This window comes from Oratosquilla oratoria, chromosome 17 (genome assembly GCF_046742065.1).
Source record: "Oratosquilla oratoria isolate Oo_2021 chromosome 17, ASM4674206v1, whole genome shotgun sequence".
NCBI classification, from domain to species: Eukaryota; Metazoa; Arthropoda; class Malacostraca; order Stomatopoda; family Squillidae; genus Oratosquilla; species Oratosquilla oratoria.
Window position 1 is genome coordinate 26,549,224 of NC_134793.1, and position 23,061 is coordinate 26,572,284.

A 23,061-nucleotide genomic window follows, 5' to 3' on the forward strand; every position below is an offset into this window, starting at 1 on the left:
TTAATGATTTGAATGAAGGAATTGAAAGTTATATGAGGTTCTTTGTGGATGATGCAAAACTGTTGAAAAAGTGAACACTGAAGAACATTGTGAGTCACTACTGAGTGACATCAATAAAGTATGGGAATGGAGTAGGAAGTGGGAGATGGAGTTCAATACTAAGAAGTGTAGTATAATGGAATTTGGAAGAAGCAAAAAAAGAATAGCAGGATCATATCAATTGGGAGAAGAAAGAATAAAAAAGTAGAAAATGAGAAGGACCTGGGAGTCGTTATTATGAATAATATGTCACCTGAGAAACATACACATAAGATTTTTGGAGAAACTTATAATTTAAATAGAAGTATTAAAAAGACAGTTAAAAGAAGTAAAATATGAGAATGAGGAATTAAAGAAGAGTAAAGAGAATAATGAGTCCATAACAGAAGAAGCACAGGGTTGGAAAAAAAAAATCCAAGAGAACAACAAAATTGCACTTAATGATATAGTAAAACAGCAAATGAAAGAACAAACTGAAGACACAGTTATTAAAGTGATGAGAAAGAAAGAGAATATAGTAAGAGACTTAGCAGATAAAAAGAAAGGTATAATTATTTTAGGGATGGAGGAAAAGTATAATCTAAATAGGACTACAAGAATCAAAGAGGAAAAAAAAGTAAACGGTTTATTAGAATTAGTTCAGGAAGATGAACCTGAAATTGGGAAACAAATTGAAATTTATAGTCTCAGGAAATATAGTACAGATAAGACCAGACCAATTAAGGTTAAATTCAGGTCACAAACGACAGCAGAGAATATCTTAGCAAAAACCGGGAAACTAGCAGCAAGTGAACAATATAAAAAGGTATGGATAAAAAGAGAAATGATTAAAAAAGGAGAGGATGAGAAAACAAAAAGACAAGAAGCTAAGGAAAAAAACGAGATGAGAACAGAGTCAGAAAAAGAGGAATTCTATTGGAGAGTAGTGAATATGAAAGTGAGGAAATGGGTCATAACAGAGAAAAACAAAAGGGAAACAGAAAATACAATGGAAGTAGCAGAAAATTAAGAGTGTCTTACTCAAATATAGATGGATTAAAAACAGGATTGAACTAACTGAATGATTATCTGAAAGAAAAAGAACCGGACATAATGGGAATTGTAGAGGCAAAATCAAAAGGTCCACTACCACCCAATTTGGATTCAGACAAGGATGATCATGCATCACAAACTTAATATGTTTCTATTCAAGGCTAATAGATATAATACAAGAAAGAGATGGATGGGCTGATTGTGCATTTCTAGACCTGAAAAAAGCTTTTGACAAGGTGCCACATAACAAGTTGCTTAAGAAATTAGAAACTGAAGGAGGAATACAGAGCAAACTGCTGAAATGGATGGAAGACTTTTTGCAAGAAAGAAAAATGAGAGTGGTGATAAGAGACAAACACTCTATTTGGGATGAAGTGATAAGTGGTGTTCCACAAGGAACAGTTCTGGCCCCAATAATGTTTGCTATATATATTAATGATATGGATGAAGGAATTGAAAGTTATATGAGGTTCTTTGCAGATGATGCAAAACTGTTGAAAAAAGTGAACACTGAAGAACATTGTGAGTCACTACTGAGTGACCTCAATAGAGTATGGGAATGGAGCAGGAAGTGGGAGATGGAGTTCAATACTAAGAATTGTAGTATAATGGAATTTGGAAAAAGAAAAAAAAAAAAAAATAGTCGGATCATATAAATTGGGAGAAGGAATAAAAAAAAGTAGAAAATGAGAAGGACCTGGGAGTCATTATTATGAATAATGTCAGCTGAGAAACATATAAACAAGATTTTTTTGGAGAAACTTATAATTTAATAAGAACAATCAAAGTGGCATTTACATACCTGGATGAAGAAATGGTGAAGAAAGTACTATTCACTTTGATAAGACCAAGATTGGATGCAGCAACGATGTGGTCACCAAGTACAAAAAAAATGCATAAAAAAAATTGAAAGAATACAAAGAGTAATAACAAAATTGGCACCATCACTCTCAAAACTATCATATGAAGAGAGACTAGCAAAACTTGAACTACAGACATTAGAGCAAAGAAGAGAGAGAGAAGATTTAATAGCTATTTACAGAATCATGAAAGGCATAGAAACTATTGATAGAAAGGATCTAATAAAATGGGATGATAAAAATACAAGAGGACATGGAAAGAAAATCAAGACAGTTATAGAAGAGATCTGAAAAAGAACAGCTTTCTCCACAGAGTAATAGACATTTGGTACAAGTTAGATGAGAAAGTGGTTTGTGCAAAAACAATACATGAATTTAAAAACAGTCTAGATAAAAAGAGATATGAAGATGGGACACCACGAGCATAGCTCCCCTTCCTGTAAAATACAACTAGGGAAATACACGATCTTTGAAGAGACGGCGAAGATTGGAACTCCGGAAAGGAATGCAATTTTCGTGGATTTCAACAATGAGGGAGTACTTGTGTTGTATTAGTAGGGAAGGGTAAAGCTTGTGGTGTAGTGGGATGGTGAAGAAAAAGGGGAGGGATTATTGAAGAAAATGGAAGAAAATGAGGAAGGGGACGAACGGGCCCTGGACGCCAGAAGGAATGTAAACAAGAGATGTGCAGACGACACAGGTGAAGTCAAAAAAAGCAGTAAAGGCATAAAAATTAGAAATATAGATAAGAGCAACTCAATGGAAAGTGGAGATAATTATTTCTATGGATTTAATGAGGGAGGAGATGACAACCTCCCCTGATTAGCAAGTCTAGAGGAAAAACTAACAAAAATAAACGAATCAAGGGAAGTTAGGTTTAGTCAACTTGCACTGATTACACAAAGAGTTGATAAATTGGAAGAAATAAAGAACCAAGGCCTAAATAAAGACATAGAAGAATTAAAAAGACAGTTAAAAGAAGTAAAGGATGAGAATGAGGAATTAAAGAGGAATAATAAAGAGAATAAAGAGTCCATAGCAAAAGAGGTAAGTGGTTGGAAATAGGTTCAGGAGAATAGCAAAATTGAATTTAGAGATATAGTGTAACAACAGGAGAAGGAACACACTAAGGACACAGTTATTAAAGTGATGAGAGAGGAGAATATAGTAAGAGACTTAGTAGATAAAAAATGTATAACTATATTAGGAATGGAATAGAAACATAATCCAAATAGGACTACAAGAGTAAGAGATGAGAAAGAGTGAACAAGGTACTAAAAATATTTCAAGAAGGTGAACAGGAAATAGGGAAAGAAATTGAAGAATTATATAGACTAGAGAAATACAATATAGACAAGACCAGACCAATTAAGGTTAAATTCAGGTCACAAACGACAGCATAGAATGTCTTATCAAAAATAGGGAAACTAGCAGAAGTGATTAGTATAAAAAGGTATGGATAAAGAGATGAATAAAGAGGAATGAGAAGATAAAACAAAAAGAATAGATGCTAAAGAAAAAAAACAAGAACAGAATAGAGTCAGACAAAGAGAAATTCTATTGGAGAGCAGTGGGTATGAAAGTGAGGAAATGGTTCATCATAGATAAAAACAGAAGGGAAACAGAAAACAGGATGGAGGTAACAGAAAATTAAGTGTCCTTCACAAATATAGATGGATTAATAACAGGCTTGAATGAACTGAATGATTACCTGATGGAAAAGGAACCTGACATAATGGGAATTGTGGAGACAAAATTGAAAGGTCCATTACCACCCAACAGCGTAGGACAAGGTATATATAGTTATTGGATTAGAAACAGAGAAGTGAAACAAGGTGGTGGAGTTATGTTCCTGACTAAGAAGGATATAAATGTGAGGAATGTTACATATGGAAAGAATAGAAATGATTATGATGGAAATAGAGGACAGGGACAAGAGCAGGAAGTTTGTGGTAAATTATGTGCCTCCTAAAACAGCTTCGTGGGAAGAGAACACAAAAATATGTTAGAAGACACAAAGATAACACTAAATAAGACAATGGAAGATGGAGAAAGAATAGTTATAATGGGTGACTTTAATTGTAAAGAAATATGCTGGGAAGAAATGACAGTGAAGGGTGGTGACCTGTATTTGTATCTCACAACATCTAGTTTGTTCTTAAACTTTTTGTTTGGTGTTTGCACATACTATTGTTTCATCCAATTTGTTCCAGACATCCACCACTCTGGATGGATTTTTTTTTTCAGATCTCCTCTATAACTGTCCTTTTTGAGTTTTTGTTGTCCCCTTGTTTTTCTTCTATCCCACTTTTTCTCCCTTACAAGAAGGGTACCCAAGTTAAAAAGCATGTATCCATTCTCATCCATCACCCTTTCCTCCTTCTTATACAAAAAACAAAGAAGAAAGTAAATAAAATTACAATGAACAAAGTGACATTACAATCAACATCTACTTACTGTTCTTGCTATGAAGAAGAGAGAGTTCAGGGAAAAAAACTCTTTTAAATTAAGAGCTATCCAAATATTCTTCTGTCGTTTCAGATGCATTATACCAAGGATTACCTGCAGGAAAACCACATTTCTTGATATTAGTATGATAAATCATTGATTCACAAAAACATGTATAAATAACTTAAGTAACATGAATCTAGTCATAATTCATGAAAAAATATATTTGCTGCCTCAAGTGTCTGTGGCCAGACATAATTCCTTAGCAACTACCAAGTGTATTTCCATAACTGTAGTATACACAGGAAAGGAGCAATGTTCATTGGTGCAAGCACTCAACCTTGTGGGACTCCAGTAATTACTGCTCTTCAGCTTGACATCTCATCCTTTACTATGCCCTCATGTATCTTTCCTTCAAAAAGTCTCTCAACCATTCTAGTAATTTGCTACTCAGTAAAGGACTCGTCACTCTACAGCCCAACCGCTATACTGGGCAAAAGTGCCTCTGTTTAAGGGTGAGGAGAGGCTTCTTGACAGTGCGGTGACTTGTGTTCCCAATCGCTGCAATCTTATGATTCACAGTTCAGACTGACACCTTGCCAAACAGTCCAAGGTTACCTTCCTTGATTTTCCTTGAAGTCACTCGTGGATTAGACTCTTTTTAGGTCTTTTTATTGGAGTTCAATGCCTTTCCAAGGTCCCCTTTTCTGATTGGGAGTAGAGAGGCCACTCTCCTGGTGAGACTTGGCAACCTAGCATCTAAAACTTCACAAACACATGTCAACCTGTTCAGCTATTTGCATCACTGTATGACTGGATATTTTTTAGGGCTATAATCTGGGCAATGGTTTTATGTGATCAATCTTTAGTAGAGCCCATATTCACAACACTGTGGGGGTTAGAAGAGGTGGCAGAGGGGCTTGAGAGGCAGGGACACACAAATCCTCCCCTTTGCACTGGCAAGACAACAACGGAGTATGTTGGTTTCTGGTGGGATGATTAGCTCTGTCCACAGCACTCCAATGGTAGGTGGCACATTCAAATGGGGTGAAAATTCACTCCCCTAAAGGGTTTTTTAATTTTCAACACCGCATTATTCCAGTGCCCTGACGGACCAATCCTATGTCAAGTACTGTACTGTACCCCCCCTTTTTTCTTTTTGACTTGTGTTATATTTTACTACCAAGAATCTAGACCATATCCGGATTCACTTCATGTCAACGTGGTTCACACTGGCGGCTGGTGAGGCTGGGTAGCCTTAGGAATGTAATATCTCCACTATCAGGGTTGCAGTCAATGACTGGTGCTTGGGTCTCTTGATAATACTGATGGTGGGGAGGGTGGGCAATTATTTAGGTCCTGATGACTGTTCTTCACTCATTCTTTCCATGTGTTCAAACCATCCCAATATGGTTTCTTCAACCCTATCTGCCATCTCCTTTTCCATCCCCACTCTCCTCCTCACCACCTTGTTTATCCCTCTATCAAACATCTAAACTTTTCTTCTCTGCCTCTCTTAAATTCCATATCTCTGCCCCATAAAGTGCACAAATTTTGTTACCCATGAAGTCTTCTGCAGAAGAACCATGGCCTCCAGTAAATCAGCAACAATCACTAAATGGGACCATAAGTCACTTTAGAGAAGAGATATTGTACTACTGTCTGGGGATAGTGTGGGACACTAGTATGAGGTGTTCTACATCTTATCTGTGCTGGTTGCATCTAGGGTAATTTGAATCTGTGGCTAAGCCTATGCTGTGTTGGTACACATTCTGAGGTAACCATGTTATAAAATTCTACAAGTTTAGTCATGCAAGAGCATTAATGTCTAAAGCCATCCAGCCTCATTTATTACAGCTGCTTATATTATTTTTTTTCCTATTTAGATAATTGGTCCTATAAACATATATTCACCTTCTTGCAGATAAATATTGCACACCAACTTCAATACCTACATATACTTTCAATATTTGAAAATAACTATAACATTATATTAAACCACTGGATGTTAAACCATTCTCATGACTGTTCAAACATGTCAGATTGTGTACAGCAAATGGCAAACCTATACCCCTTTATTCAAATGTAACAAGATTCCATACCTGCAGAGTACACAGTCCTAGGAAGCTACCATTTATCACAGCACTCCATAGAAAACCAGGGAAATCAAAAGGCTCTGACCGACGAAGGAGGAATACCACGATCATGACAATATGAAGGATTCCCAAAGATAAGCTTCCATGGATGGCCTGTGGAGAGTGAAACAACTTGTCTTCAAACAAATACAACATTTCTCCCAATTGAGGGGAGGAAGAGGAGGAGAAGTTAGGAGATATACATGCACTGAAAGCACTTTTCCTCTTACAAAGGGAGTGTCTGAGTCAAACCATACACCCACTCTACACCCATCCAAAAACCCATTGTTGTCCCCTACATCTTAACACTTAATGGATGACAGGTAATTCCAATCCCTTCCCATATTTCTTGAGTCAAGCGCAATGCAGTGAGATGCAGCATTTCCCAACCCTAGGTTCAAATACTAGCATAAATACTTTTGACAATTTTCCCCTATCCCATACATCTGCAATATCTCCAGCAGTGCCTTCCTGTTGACCTTGTCAAACCTCTAAATTCATAAAACCCCAAAAAGCCCACACTGCTCCTACCCCAATTATTCCTTGTTTTGATTCTCTAAGTTAACACCCTCCCATAAGCCTTTCCAACTATACAAGCACTCCTCTAGCACATTTTCCTTTCCAAGGAACACATCCATCACACATGCCAATCCACTATAATCATTACTCCCTGTCAGACACTCCCATCTAACCCAGGTGCCTTACCAACTTTCAACGTTTTTTGTCTATCTTTATATGAAAAGGCTTCTTCCCCCTTATATGGGAGGTATCCTTACAAGATGCTTAAAAGTGGCAGTCTGCCGACAAGATTGACTAGATAAACACCATATGAGGACGGAGCCTTTATTTGTACGACGTTTCGCTTATTACAGCTTTTTCAAGTACAAGTTGAGATACAAATGCTTGAGATTAAATAAGGGGAAAGGAGGGAACGGGGAGAGAAAAAGGGGGGGGAAGGAAGAGGAGGAGGAGGAGGAGGAGGAAGCACATGCATTGGTGGTGACATCATGTGACGTCGTAACGGTGTTCACGTATTCGTGTATTCAGGTCACGTGACGTTTCTCCGATGTAAACTTTATCACATCCTGAACACGGAATACGATAAACAGTGCTCGGTGTCTGGTTGTTGTGTGTTTCCGTCTTCGTGATGTCTTTTATTGTTCTGCTTGTCTGACACACTATTTCCAAGTTGGTGGTTCTTAAAAGACGTGTCAGGTTGGTGGCAACGTCGCCGGTTGGCAACACGAGACGTCTAGTTGTGCTGTCCTGCTGCCTACGGCTTTCCCGAATCTTAGCGGCCTGCTGTTTGCAATTATCTAAAAGAAACTCTGGAAATTTTAGTGTTAAAAAGGTCTCTTTAATAAACCTGCACTCTTCTTCTAAGTATTTTGCACTACATATCCTAAATGCCCTAAGGAAAAAACCTATTACTACTCCTCTCTTGGTCCTTATATCATGGTGGGAGTAGAAATGAATTAAATCATTTTTGTTGGTAGGCTTTCTATACACTTTGAATTCAAATTGGTTACCGTACTTCCTGGGTGTGACGAGTAAGATATCGTCCACATATCGCAGCCAGGTCACATGCTCGGGAACGATGTTGGCAAAGGGTCCTGTTTCTAGAAATTCCATGAATAAATTAGCCAGGACTGCACTTAATGGAGAGCCCATGGCCATGCCAAATTTCTGGTGGAAGAAACTGTCCTGGAATTTAAAATAATTAAATTCAACACAAAGTTTGATCAAATCGACAAAATGGTTGGGGGGCAGGGGGAAGTCGATTTTCTCCTTCTCGATTCTATCACTAAGGAGCTGTATTACCTTATCCGAGGGGACACATGTGAAGAGACTTTTCACGTCCAGGCTGGCCAACTCCCTGATGTTATAGGTCTCATTGGAATATCATCTTTGTGTGTTTTGGGCAGACCATACATCGTAGCTGTGCGTGGGAGATTTGGCAATAAGTAAAGGAGCTTTTTACCTGCAACTGAACTTTTGAGAATTTTTCTTACCTTGTATGCGAAGTTCTTCGTCTCGTTGTCTACTTCTGCCTGGGAGACTTCACGATATGTATTAACATCACTGAGCAGATATTTCATCTTCCTCTCGTAGTCTGAATTGTCCATCACCACTACTCCACCTCCCTTGTCAGCGGTGGTGATTCTGATGGAAGAATCCTTGGCTAGCTCTGCTAGAGCTCGAACGTACCTTCTGGGTATTGTAGGGTTGGGACGTTCGTTGAGAGCTAAGGTCAGTAGTCCTTGTGTGTAACCTTGCATGAATTCACTGTCTTGGTATCTGTAGTTTTTCGTGATCAAATCGATGTTTTGATTCTTCCTGTGGGTACCGGTTGCAAACTTAAGCCCGAGGCTGAGTACTTCGGTTTCGGTGTCGGTTAATGCTCTGTTGGAAAGATTCATTATGATTTCGGGTCTTCCCATGGATTTCCAAACACTGTCGGCGCAAAGCCTATCCAGTTCACGTAGATGTCTATTCTTCTGTTGGTTATTGAAGGTAGCGATGTCAACTCTTATATCTTCGGCGACCGAATCGGACATCGTATGGCGGAGCTGCGAGCCTAACTTCTTGGCTTTCTCGAAAGCCTGGGAGACCTTGGTAGAAAGGCTAGTCCAGCATTCCGTGAGGTAGGACTTAAGGTGAGGAGGAAAGGGGTGGTCAAATTGGAGAAGTTGTTTCGGCGTAGACCTGGGGGCGACCATTTCTCAATGTGGAGTGCTCAGATTAGCAGGTACGTTGGCCAATTTAATTATTTTATCTAGTCATCCTTACAAGACATTCACACATCCCACAAATTCTTTTTTTTTTTTACCTTAGCTTCTTGTGGATGAAGGGCCATCTCTATGCCCTGTCCACTGCCCTGGTCAGAAGCAATGCAGCAAAACAAAATATATCCATAGCAGGGCCTGACAGTCTAAGCTGGTTTATCCCCATTCTTTAATCTACATGGGGACCCTCCCGTCTCCTCCCCTTTACCCCTTACCACCTCCCACACTTCTCTCAGCTTCTCCATTTTTTCTCCACTATCAAATTATCTTTAACCAAAAATTATCCAGCACTCCCCCCCACCCCCATGTCCCCTGATAACACAGTGTGCAAAACTCTTCCAATCCTCCCTTTGGGTACAACTACATAACCCATTTATGCTCCATCAACCCCCTTTCCCTCCACTACCAATTCTCATATATACTTACACTTATCTCTACTACCAACTCTGTTTCTAAACATATTAACAGCATATCTCCACTATACTACTCACCTGGCAGTTGAATTCTCCCTACTACTCAATCTACTGGCCCATCTACTCTAGCACAGAGATCCTCCAGCCCCACATCATAATTCATCAAATTTCTGAACAAGCTCCTACAGGCAAATAATTCAATTCTAATTCATTCACCTGTGTTATAATCCTAAACAGTTAGTTTCAATTATGCTTTCACCTGAGATATTTGTTGAACATTTGAGTCTGTACTTACCAGTGTAGTATTGAAGATGCTTCTAGAATAGATACCAACCAGGGTAATCAATGCAGCCACAACAGCTGAAGCCCCACATGAGACGAGAACAAGCAGGAAACTGATGATGCCTTCCGGTCCGGCACTGAACTGGTAATTCGTATCATCTGAAATACTAATTAACATACCAATATTAAGTACATAATCCTTCACACATAGGGTAGGAAAAGTTGAAGAAAGAGATGGGGAAGAAGAGGAAGAATTGACATGAGGTGGAGGAAGAGGACAGAGAAGGAGGAGGACTGATGAGGAAGAGGAGAAATGAGGAAGAGAAGAGAGAAGGAGGAAGAGGAGAACGGAGAAAGAGGAGAAAGGAGGAAGAAGAGAAAGGAGGAGGAAGAGGAGAAAGGAGGAAGAGGAGAAAGGAGGAAGAGGGGAAAGGTGGAAGAAGAGAAAGGAGGAAGAAGAGGAGAAAGGAGGAGAAAGTGGAGAAAGGAGGAGGAAGGGAAGAAAGGAGGAGGAAGGGAAGAAAGGAGGAGGAAGGGGAGAAAGGAGGAGAAAGGGGAGAAAGGAGGAGGAAGGGGAGAAAGGAGGAGGAAGGGGAGAAAGGAGGAGGAAGGGGAGAAAGGAGGAGGAAGGGGATAAAGAAGGAGGAAGAGAAAGGAGGAGAGGAGAAAGGAGGAGAGGAGAAAGGAGGAGGAAGAAGAGGAGGCAAAAGGAGGACAAAAAAGGAGGAGGAAGAGGAGACAGAAAGAGGAAGAGGAGACAGAAGGAGGAAGAGGAGACAGAAGGAGGAAGAGGAGACAGAAGGAGGAAGAGGAGACAGAAGGAAGAAGAGGAGACAGAAAGAGGAACAGGAGACGAAAGGAAGAAGAGACAGCAGGAGGAGGAGGAGGAAAAAGAGAAAGGAAGAGAAGACAGGAGGAGAAGGAAGGGGAGACTGGAGGAAGCAGAAAAATTGGAAGAGGAAAGACAAAAAGGGGAGCATCAATCTGATAAAATACATACATACATATACCAAAGGCTTTTTCCCCCTTATAAGGGAGGTCACCACAAAACAAAGGCATAAAAACCATTCCCATCCATTCCATCCCAAATACACTCCACTCCCCTCCACCCTCTACCCTCCCTCTTATCTTGGCACCTCCTTGATGATGGGTCATCCCTCCATCTTGTCCACTGCCCTGGGTCAGAAGCAGTGTCGCAAGACACAGCACATCCACAGCAAGGCTGCTTCATTAAATCAGCAACCCCCCTCTCCGTCCCCTCATGCATAAAAGGAGATGACGGGGAGAAATCCCTTCGGGCTGTGTCAAATTTTTCTCACACATACTACCTCACCCCCCATTCCACCTCATGCATCACATCATTCATATACCACCATTCTCCATTCACCCCTATCTTCTGTCCTCTCCCATCCTTCCTCAACAGACATTCCCCTCTTCCCCAAAGCCCCTTTCACCCCATCCATCCATCTCATCCTAGGTTGCCCCCTCATGTTCACTCCCTCCACATCTGGCTTCCCCTCTTTTACTAGTCTTTCTTCACTCATTCTTTACATGTGTCCAAACCATCCTAATACTCTTTCATCCACCCTATCTCCCAACTCCCTTACCACACCTGTTCTCCTCACCTCCTCATTTCTCACTCTATCCAGCCTAGTTAACCCCCATCATACTTCTCAGACACCTCATCTCAGACACATTCAAACTCCTTCTCTCTTCCTCTTATGTTCCATGTTTCTGTCCCATACAGTGCTGTTGGCATGATCACTCCTTCATAGAATCTCCTCTGATAAAATAAATATTAAATCTATATATCTACTGTAATTTGATATCCGATTTACCAGAGACTGTATTTACCTAATTGTAGTATACGGGAAAGGAGAACGTTTATTGGATCCCATCTCATATTCTTATTTTTTATCATCCCTAGCCTCAATTTCATGTAATTCCAACTTTATATAATTCATTTCCAATTATTATTTTTAGATTTGAACTCTTGTATTGTTTGAGCTTAGGCTATATCATTTCTTAAGGTATTCCAAGTATGGAAAACTGTATTTCCTCACATCCTTAATCTGCTCCCATGACCTCTTAGGTCCCTCCAATCTTTAATCAGGAGATCTCTTCTGTCAATGCAGTATCCATCTTTTATTCTAATACAGGCTCTACTACTCTCATACAAACTTCTGACTGTTCTTAACAGCTTTCCTCCTATCCCATATATCTACAATACCTCCCGCAGTGCCTTCCTGTCTACCATGTCATAGGCCTTTTCAAAAGAAAAAGGCCCAAATAACATCCTCACCTTTTCCTAAAGCTTTCTCATATATCTGCCTTACCACAAAAATCTGATCCACACAACTCCTTCCTGTCCTAAACCCACACTGTTCTTCACCAATTACTTCCTCTGTTCCTCTCCTAATCCTCTCAATCAAGATCCTCCCATAAGCCTTCCCAACTACACTCAACAAACTGATCCCTCTGAAACTACTACACTCACACTTGCCCCATTTCCCTTGTAAAGTGGAACTATACAGGCACTCTTCCAGTCCTCTGGCACTCTACCCTCTTTTAGACAAACATTAAAAAACACCAACCAGTTTATCCCTGTACCTCACTTTTTTAGACACTCCAGATGACACACATCTAACCTAGGTGCCCCTGCTCTCATCAGTTCAATAGTTTTCACCTCCTCTTTTCTTACTTCTTCCCTTTTTTCCTCATTCATCACTGTCATTTTCTTAGTGGTTCCCACTGCAACTGCCTTTCCCTCCCTATCCTCCTACACATTTGGCAAATCCCTAAAATACTCTGCCCATCTTACTCTTACTGCCATGTCTTCCATTATTATCCATTATATATATATATATATATATATATATATATATATATATATATATATATATATATATATATATATATATATATATATATAATTATGTTTCTTAAATATTTTTCCTATTTTATTGGAAGATATTTTTGCTATATTTATTTTTTAACAAATAATCATCAATAGCTATGGTGTTTATATGATGATTATTGGATGTATATGTTATTAGGGAGGAGAGTGGGGGGAACATAAGATAATTTTTTGGTGGAAGGTAAGTTAAGAGTGGATGATAGATGAAGAAAGGAAAAGGACAGAAGGTAGGGAGGTGCTTAGAGTAAACTGTTTAAATGAGAAGAAAAGGAGAGTAAAAGAAGCTGAGAGAAGAGTGGCAGGGAATGACCGATAGAGTAGAACTAGGAGTGGAGGAATAGGGATGTTTCAAGGAGGGAGTCGCAAGGTGTGCAAAGTTGGTGTGCGAAACAAGGAGGATGAGAGGAAATAGAAGGAAGGGTAGTGAGTGGTGGGATGATGAAGCAAAGAATGTTGTAGAAGAAATGAAAACTCACAGATTGGTTGCAAAATAGGACAAAAGAATCATATGAGAGGTACAAAGAAAAGAGAAGTAAAGCACAAGATAAAAGAGGTAAAAAGGAGAGATGTGAAATGGGGCAAGTATGAAAAAATTCTGAAAATAATAAAAAGATGTTTTGGAAGGAAATTAAGAGGGGAAGAGGAGGCAAATCAAGTAGAGAAATAAAGTTAAAAGGTGCAGATGGAGAGAGAATGATGGAATTGGTAAATACAATTACAGAAAAATCAAAATAAAAGAATGATAATAAGAAAAGGAAGAAGCTAGGGACTGCAAAGGTCATGGAATTGAACAGAACAGAAAAAAGAGAGATGAAAGTGTATGTAAATGAACATGGACAAAGATTAGAAATTCAACTTTCCAAATAGAGCAAAACAAATGAAACACTGTCATTTAAGAGATACATGCTCTGCATACCTCTACCAAATCCAAACATCCTTATTTAAGAATATCTCCTATTCTGCATGAGGGAACAGAGAGGGGGGGTCGCCGAATTTATGAAGCAGCCTTGCTGTGGATGTGCTGTGTCTTGCAACACTGCTTCTGACCCAGAGCAATGGACAGGATGCAGGGATGACCCGTCATCCAGGAGGTGCCAAGATAAGAGGGAGGGAGGAGGGTGGAGGGGAGTGGAATATATAGGAAATGGAATGGGTGGGAGTGGTTTCTATGCCTTTTTCTTTTTGGCTACTCCCCATGTAAGGGGGAAAAAGCCTTTGGTATATGTATGTATGTATGTATGTAGTACCAAAATAATATTGCAAAACATCTTACTCTGAGCTAATTAAAGATGAAATTCCATAATAGGTCCATAAGATGGATCCTACACTCAGACCCTATAAAAAAAGAAAAGAATAAATACATTAATTATCATAACATTTAAATGTAAAAATCTAATTTCTACACACAAGCATATTCCTGGCTGTCAAAACAAAACTCACCGAGTATAATGTGTAGGTCGTCAACAAAATCCAAGAGAAGCAATGATCCATCTTAAATGCCTCTTCAATGATGTAATTGTCCTGTAAGAAATGTAAATTCATAATAATATTAATACTAATAATACCTTACTAGGTTAATTTTCCAAAACTGACTGCACCTATTGATGCTTTTATGCTTACCTCTATGATCCATCTTAAATGCCTCTTCAATGATGTAATTGTCCTGTAAGAAATGTAAATTCATAATAATATTAATACTAATAATACCTTACTAGGTTAATTTTCCAAAACTGACTGCACCTATTGATGCTTTTATGCTTACCTCTATGACTTGTCTGTTTTAACATTTAATCTTAGTAGGTTTACTTTAACTTATCATATATATGTTTATATCGCAAATAATAACAGTGGCACTAATGGCAATGATAATACGTATCTACTGTACACATCAAAAGTACTTCTCTCTCTTACAAGGGAGGTGGCCATCCATCTCACACCAATTTGTTTTCCCCTATTACCTTACCTCTATGTGGATGAAGGACCCTCCCTGTCTCCTGACCACTACTTGGGTCAAAAGTAATGCAGGGCCTGACAGCCAAAACAGATATACCCCTAAATCTTTGTTTACATTTCATTGGTAATGCCTAATTAGGTGATGAGTTTGTCCTGCCCAATTAGTCCTACAAATAGGTAAATACACACACACACATACTGTATATGTATGTGACAATCCAAGAACATACAAATCCTGTTCACCTCATGTTTACTTTGCAACTGCTTTAATCAAAATGTGTTTCTTAATGATATAATAAATTGTATAAAATTTTAGTCACAACAGAGATAGAACTGAAAGTTAATGGATATAATAATAAAATATTACAAATGAAGGTGGCAGAGAAATTGTAATGCATTTGAAAGCTGATTTATGTGTAAGAGAAGTCATATTTAGATAAAATCTCTGAATCTGTGTAGGTTAAGGTGATTAGATAAAGGGGATGTGATTGTCATATGCTATATCTATATTTATTGTAGCCTACATTGTGAAGAGGGTATAATAGATCTCTACAAATTAATACACTTGGTATATGATCACAAGTATTCACACATAATGGTCACATGTGATTTCATACATACATATACCAAAGGCTCTTTCCCCCTTATGTGGGAGGTAGCCAAAAACCAAAGGCATAGAAACCACTCCCACCCATTCCATCCCCTACCTACTCCACTCCCCTCTACCCTCCCTCTTATCTTGGCACCTCCTGTATGACGAGTCATCCCTGCATCTTGTCCACTGCCCTGGGTCAGAAGCAGTGTTTCAATACACAGCACATCCACAACAAGGCAGCTTCATTAAATTGGTGACCACCCCTCTCCATCTCCTCATGTGATTTCAACTACCCTAAAACTGACTGGGAGCATTAGAAGACATCACAATGAATGCAGTGAAGAATTTTTTTCTGGAAAATCAGATGTGCACTAGTATCAACATGTCACTGTACCTACCAGGGCCAGAGGAAGTGACTGCCCAACAAATTACATTTAGTTATGACTAATAAAGAGGGTAAGATTGATAAAATAAATGTTTCTTCACCCCTAGAGAAAAGTGAATATGGAGGGATAAAATTCCTATACAATGCATATATCAAGGAGATTAACACAAAGAAAAATACTCCTCTATGACAAAGGAGATTATACACATGAAAAGTAAATGATACAGAAATGGAAAAGTTCAACAGGAACCTTAAACGGAATTGAGAAATGGAACAACTTCAAGAAGAAAATAAATTAATTAGTGAGTGAAAATGTACCCATAAAAAATGCAACAACTCTCAATAACAAGGAAGTCTAGGAATCCAATGGATCTGAAAACAAAATAAGGAATATACACTGCAGTTGGCAGAAGTACATAGAAACTAAAGATTCGCAAAAATACAGAATATACACAAGGCATAGGAAGAAAGTAAGGAAAATGACAAGTTGAAAAAAAAAAATGTGAACAAGAAGTAGCCAGTCCAAATAAAAATCTAAAATTTACTGGCAGTCTGTTAAACAAAAACTGAAGACAACAACAGGTATTGCACATCTAAGAACAAGTGTAAATGTACTGTACACAAATATGACACAGCTGATGGTGACAAGGATAAAATTCTTTCCATTATTCTTTTAATGTTTTTATGAGAGAATCATAAGAACATAAGAATGAAGGAGACTGCAAGAGACCATAAGGCCTACACTAGGCAGCTCCATATCCATCACCACCTGTCATCCCCATCCATAAAGTTGTCTAATTGTTTCTTAAAACAACTGATAGTTTCAGTGCTTACTACATGGTTACTAAGTCTATTCCATTCATCAACCACCCTATTAGTAAACCAATTCTTGCCTATTTCCTTCTTAAATCTAAATTTATCCAGTTTAAATCAATTACTGTGAGTCCTGCCCTGTTGTTTTAATATGATGACCTTGTTTGATAAAAGTGCTTACTCATTAGTGACCAAGAGATTGGAATCTATCCCTGATCTACAAAGTTCTGAGATGGGGTTAATATTGAGAAGTCCCTGATCCAGATTGTGCCCATCCTAGGATCTTAAGAATTGAGGGAAGAATTATGGGTATTATTTTAGTTGTGTACACGTACGCGATATAGCATTCGAAAATTAAATATTAATCTTGTAAATTATAATGCATGAACGTAATATGCTATTTTCTTGGCGGAAATAAAAAACAAAACACCTTGCTACAAGTAAATTTATTAACGAACGAAGCCGCTAGGATACGGACGGACGCCATGCCAGTCCAGTCACTATCAGACGATGGCTTTCACATTGTTCTCCTACTCCAGGTGACGTTAATAAGTGCTGTTACAAAGACAATAGGGCTTCCTTGTACTTTATGAGAGAATACGAGGTTCTGCTGTCGTCTGTTAATTGTCCGAGGTACAATAATGATCAGGCCGTCAGCACCCGTGACGACGACGACGACCCAGACGGTCTTTAGAATTTGAGGTATCGAATCACTAAACATTGGTTTTTACATAGGTTAGGTTAGAATAGGCTAATTAATCATCCTTTTATTTATTCGACCTCGGCATCTATCAAACATTCCGTATCATTCAACCGCCGCGACATCGTTAGAAAATAGGTTTTAGCAACTTTTTTGTTATTGATTTCCGCCAAGAAAATCGCAATTACGTTGATCAATTATAATTTATGAAATTGATGATTAAGTTAGGGTAGACTAATTTATTAGCCTTTTATTCCCTTGACCTCGGTTCCTATCAAAACAAACATGGCACATCATTCAATCGACGCGACTTCGTTCGTTAGAAAATAGGTTTTTAGCAACTTTTTTTGTTAGTCATTTCCGCCAAGAAAATCACATATTACGTTGATCTATTGTAATTTACAAAATTATTCATTTATTTTACATTGTTATATCGCGTAGGTGTGCACAACCTCAAATTCTAAAGATCATACGGGTCGTCGCCGTCGTCACGAATGCTGACGGCCTGTTAATATTGTACCTCGGGCAATTAACAGACGACGGCAGATCATCCTTTTATTTATTCGACCTCGGCATCTATCAAACATTCCGTATCATTCAACCGCCGCGACATCGTTAGAAAATAGGTTTTAGCAACTTTTTTGTTATTGATTTCCGCCAAGAAAATCGCAATTGCGTTGATCAATTATAATTTATGAAATTGATGATTAAGTTAGGGTAGACTAATTTATTAGCCTTTTATTCCCTTGACCTCGGTTCCTATCAAAACAAACATGGCACATCATTCAATCGACGCGACTTCGTTCGTTAGAAAATAGGTTTTTAGCAACTTTTTTTTGTTATTCATTTCCGCCAAGAAAATCACATATTACGTTGATCTATTGTAATTTACAAAATTATTCATTTATTTTACATTGTTATATCGCGTAGGTGTGCACAACCTCAAATTCTAAAGATCATCCGGGTCGTCGTCGTCGTCACAAATGCTGACGGCCTGTTAATATTGTACCTCGGGGAATTAACAGACGACGGCAGAACCCCGTGTGCTCTTATGAAATCCAAGGAAGCCCTATGGTCTTTGTAACAGCGCTTATTAAGATCACCTAGAGTTGGAGAACACCCGGTCCTCAATGTGAAAACCTTCGTCTGATAGTGACTGGACTGGCATAGTGTCCGTGCTGTATCCTTGCGGCTTCGTTCGTTAGTAAATTTACTTGTAGCAAGTTTGTTTTTTTCCGCCAAGAAAGTCGCATATTACGTTCATGTATTATAATTTACAAAATTATTATTTAATTTTCTAATGCTATATCGCGTAGGTGTGCACAACTAAAATTATACCACAAGTTCTCCCAGACACCATGTTTATTCTGTTCTAACCTAACCTATTGTGCATTTAGTAATGTGGTACTTATAGGTACCACATTACTAAATGCACAGGTTAGGTCCTCTGGGGTAGTGATGGCCAGTTTTGGCATACGATTGAACTTGGCTTGCTTATATATTTTTTCTTCTGCCAAGATTTACAAAATCAATATTCAATATATCATACTGATATATCACTTTGGTCTGCACAAGGTAGCCATTGCCATAGTCAAACTGACACAGAACTGGACAGATGACGCAACCATGGTGTCTTGAACCTATCATCGCAGCTCTTCGGAAGTGCACTTGCATTTGGCAAGTGTTTTTGTTATCGATTTCCACAAAGAAAAACATTTCATTGACGTTTTAATTTACCAAATTAGCATTTAATTTTGTATTGATAGGAGTGCACTTCCTTAACAGTACCAAAATAAACTGAGGTTGTTAACTGTGAAAAAGATCTGGTGATTTCAACTGATCATCACTTAACTTTTGCATATGCATTTCATATACAAAAAGTTGACAAGGCAAATCGAATCATGGGAATCATAAGAACATTTTTGTAATATGACATTAATTCCTACCTTCAAGTTCAAGGCTAAGGTCATGCCACAAGTGGAACATGTTCAGTCAGTATAGGCTCCTTACTATTATATCAAAGACATAAGATCGGTAGAGACTATCCTCAGACGAGCTTCAAAATTGATCCCTGGTCTAAGAAATCCAAGTTACCCGGAATGTTTGCAAGTCTTGGAAATACCAACAATAAAATATTGACAAATATTGGTGCTGACATGATTGAAATATATAAATTAATGAACATTAAGTATGATGCAGAGGTCAATCTTCAACTGGAAAGAAACGACGACCCAACGAAAGGAAACATGAAATTGGTCAAGCTTAGAATCAAGAGGCAATAGATGTCATCAAAAGTCGTAGAAGTAGAGTACTCTACCCAATACTGTCATCGAAGTACCAAGCACCAGTCTTTTGTATAACGTCTAGATACATTTAGGGAAAGTCAGTATATAAAATATGATCCCAATGAAAAAATAGTAACCACCACACAAGTTTAACTATTAGGTTAAGGTTGTAGGATTCATGTTCCAGTAGGCTACTTGTCTCCTGCACAGTCTGCAAGATGAGATCGGTCATGAACAAATGTAAAATCTTACACGTTAAAGCAATTTTCTGCACAAGGGAGCTGCTTTCACACTATTTGTTGTAAAACATTAATGAAGTTATCATTATAAGTGCTTACTTTCTACCGTTACAAGACTTGTAAAAGTTATCCAGACGAAAAACGATAACTCCACCCGACTCACAAACGTCAACTACACTAAGTGACTATGCAGTGATCACTATTTCTTTGTGTTGGCGTCGCTGTCGCGCCGACAATTTCTTATTGAGAATAAGGTTTTCTCCTACGTTATATTAAATTATTATTTTTAGCACTATCGCAAATCAAAAGCAGAACTTTCCACATTTCATCTGAAATACGCAAACTCCTAAATTTTATATTGATTGTGATACTATTCCTCAACACTTGGCATGGTGAAATCATTTGTTGTGATGCATGTGCAACTTCTTTCCTGGAAGCGGTATGTTCAACATCCTTTGGTTTCATTGTAACGTCGAGTTACTGCTTGAGAAGGCTTTGGTTACAATTACATCATGACTCGTCACCTGTAGTGCAAACAGTATAATAGTGCCTTTTATGTGCGTACTCAGCGTTAATATAAATGAATGGTCGAGTTTTAAGGACATGACAGAGATGGACGAAAGGAATTTACATCCCTATTATTCTTTATGTTCTAACTCCATCACATTGGAACTGACAAAATATTTCTAAAAATCTCCCAGAAAAGAGAGAAATGAAAATAGGTGGAACCAAGAGTGTACTGATTTTAAAGAAAACTGGAGTTGGTCACCCCGTTCTAAAAACTAGCATCCCTTGGTGAACATATGAACACGCAATGATACCTATTTAACTGCTCCCCATAATCCAGCTTAATACAAAATGAAATACTCGCACAATTGCTTCAGGTTATCCATTACAGCACTGGTTCCCAAGCGGTGTGCCGCGGCACTAATTAAAGAGTGCCGTGAGATCGACTGAGGGTGCCGCCAAATTTCATGGCAAAAATAATTTTCACATTACCGACTCTGTCATCCATTTTTGTTTATTGAAGCAGTATGAGTGTAAAGATGCGTATTTTCATATTATCCACGGACAAAATTTTGTTACGCCGATGTTGAATCAACAAAATACTGACAAACTAGAATTTAGATTTTCTAGTAAGGGTGCCGGGGACTTCTGAAAGGCTTGGCAAAGGTGCCTCAAACCAGAAAAGGTTGGGAACCACTGCACTACAGTCATCAAACATTATAAAAATGAATGTTTGATTATTATCAACAGCTGGCCTTGGTATATTTTTCGATGAATATTATCCGATGAGGTCCGCCACACACCCACGCACGCATTTCCACCAATTTTCCTGCTGGGATTACCTGGTGGGGTTCCCCAGGCCCGTGCCTGTACAGTAGGGGTTCACGGAAGTCGTACACTGCTGATGTGCCACTCACAAAGAATATATATCTATATAGAGAGAGAGAAAGAGAAAAGGACAAATGTGTAGGGGCTGGAAAGTGCATCATAGCAGTAATGGGGAGTAAAATAAAGTTGATATTCGTACGCCCTTGCAAAGACAGTTTCTTAAATTTACAAGGAAAAAAATAATATATAATACAGAGTTCAATATATTACACAAGGTAAAGGAAACAGTTGAAGCGAAACAAAGGTTTCAAATCCTAATCCTAATCTTAATCTTATATATGTACTGGACACAGGTGCATTAGACCTCTTATGTCCAGATCTTCCGTATCAACTTCAAAATCAACTGGTTGTGTGTTGTGGTCGGCATCGTAATTAAATTTCACTTCCTGATTTCTCCAGTATTTGTCTAAGCGATTTTCGAAAGAGTGCACACTAGGGTCATTCATTATTGGCAGGCTATTCCAAGTGCCGATAATTCTTAGAGAGAACTGCCGCTGTCTCATTTTCCTTCTGCCCTAATCTTGTAAAGCTTCAGACCATGGGGCCTGGTGATACCTTCATATTCTAACAACGTTGGTGCAGTGTCTTGATCGTAGTAATTATGCATAGTCTTATACACTCCAATCATATCTGCCCTAAGCATTCTGTACTTCAAAGCGGGCAGGTCCAATCTCCTAAGCCTTTCCTCATATGAGAGAGCCTTCATCCCAGGAATCATCTCTGTAGCTTGCCTCTGTGCATTCTCTATTGCTGTGATATCTTTTATCCTCCAAGGACTCCACACATTGTGTGCATATTCAAGGTGTGTTCTAACCATAGCTTTAAAAAGCCACTTAAAGATGTTTGATTCCATGGTCTGAAATGTCCTCCTTAATCCCAATAGTCTGATTGGCTTGCGTTACTTTAGCCTGGGCGTGTTTTTCAAATCTTAGTCTGCTATCTATGATCACACCTAGATCTTTTTCCGTCTCGGTCTTCTGCAATATACAGTTCTCCTCTTCATTTCTTCTTCTTTGTGTTCTTCCTTGGATCGCCATGCATTTACATATATCAAGATGAAAAGTTAATAACCATTTGTTCTACCAGTCATGCAGTGCATTAAATCTCTGGAATATTTCAGAATCTCCTGCTTCTCTGATTTTTCTATATAATTTTGTGTCATCTGCAAACAAGTATGCTTCTCACTGGACTGTGTCTGGAAGATCATTGATGAAAGTCACAAATAGCACCGGTCCCAGCACACTTCCTTGAGGTACCCGACTCAGTACTTTTGACCATGGAGACATTGCATCATTCACAACTACTCTCTGCTTTCTTCCTGTTAAAAATGTACTGATCCAGTTTAGCAGATTTCCTGTTATCCCATAGCTCCTAAGGTTTGTGATTAACCTTTGATAGGGAACTGTATCAAATGCTTTGCAAAAATCTAGATATATCACATCTATACACCCTCCCTAGTCAATAGCCTTCGTCTAATCATCTAACACTTTCAGCAGAAAAAATCCATGTGAACAAGTTGTATAGACACGGTAAAGGAAACATGGACTGGAGGTGAAGCTTTTATTCCTGACGTTTCGTCTATCGACTTTCTCAAAGGAATGAGCATACTAGATACATACAGAGTTTATAAACACGCCTTACGGCTCAAGGGGGTGTGCGAGCGTATAACGCTGTGTTCTGATTGGCCCGCTGAGACAGCCAATCACGAAGCGCTATATTCGCTGAGGATTTGGCCCAGGTGAAGCTCCCAGCCTTATTGTTGATATTCGGACGAGTGGTGATGT

The 23,061-nt window shown here is 38.6% G+C and overlaps 1 protein-coding gene across 1 annotated transcript in view; it reads right to left on the reverse strand.

The window, feature by feature from the left end:
* Nucleotides 1–20,064, reverse strand: part of LOC143034544 (uncharacterized) — a 52,568-nt gene extending 32,504 nt beyond the window's left edge. Inside the window, exons 1-7 of the mRNA XM_076200750.1 lie at nucleotides 19,982–20,064; nucleotides 14,533–14,575; nucleotides 14,353–14,433; nucleotides 14,186–14,247; nucleotides 10,009–10,162; nucleotides 6,482–6,628; nucleotides 4,389–4,493 (exon numbers count right to left, since the gene is read on the reverse strand). Coding sequence (XP_076056865.1) covers nucleotides 4,389–4,493; nucleotides 6,482–6,628; nucleotides 10,009–10,162; nucleotides 14,186–14,247; nucleotides 14,353–14,403 — 519 coding nt within the window. The 5' untranslated portion in view covers nucleotides 14,404–14,433; nucleotides 14,533–14,575; nucleotides 19,982–20,064. The remainder of the gene's footprint in view (nucleotides 1–4,388; nucleotides 4,494–6,481; nucleotides 6,629–10,008; nucleotides 10,163–14,185; nucleotides 14,248–14,352; nucleotides 14,434–14,532; nucleotides 14,576–19,981) is intronic.
* Nucleotides 20,065–23,061: the final 2,997 nt, after the last annotated feature.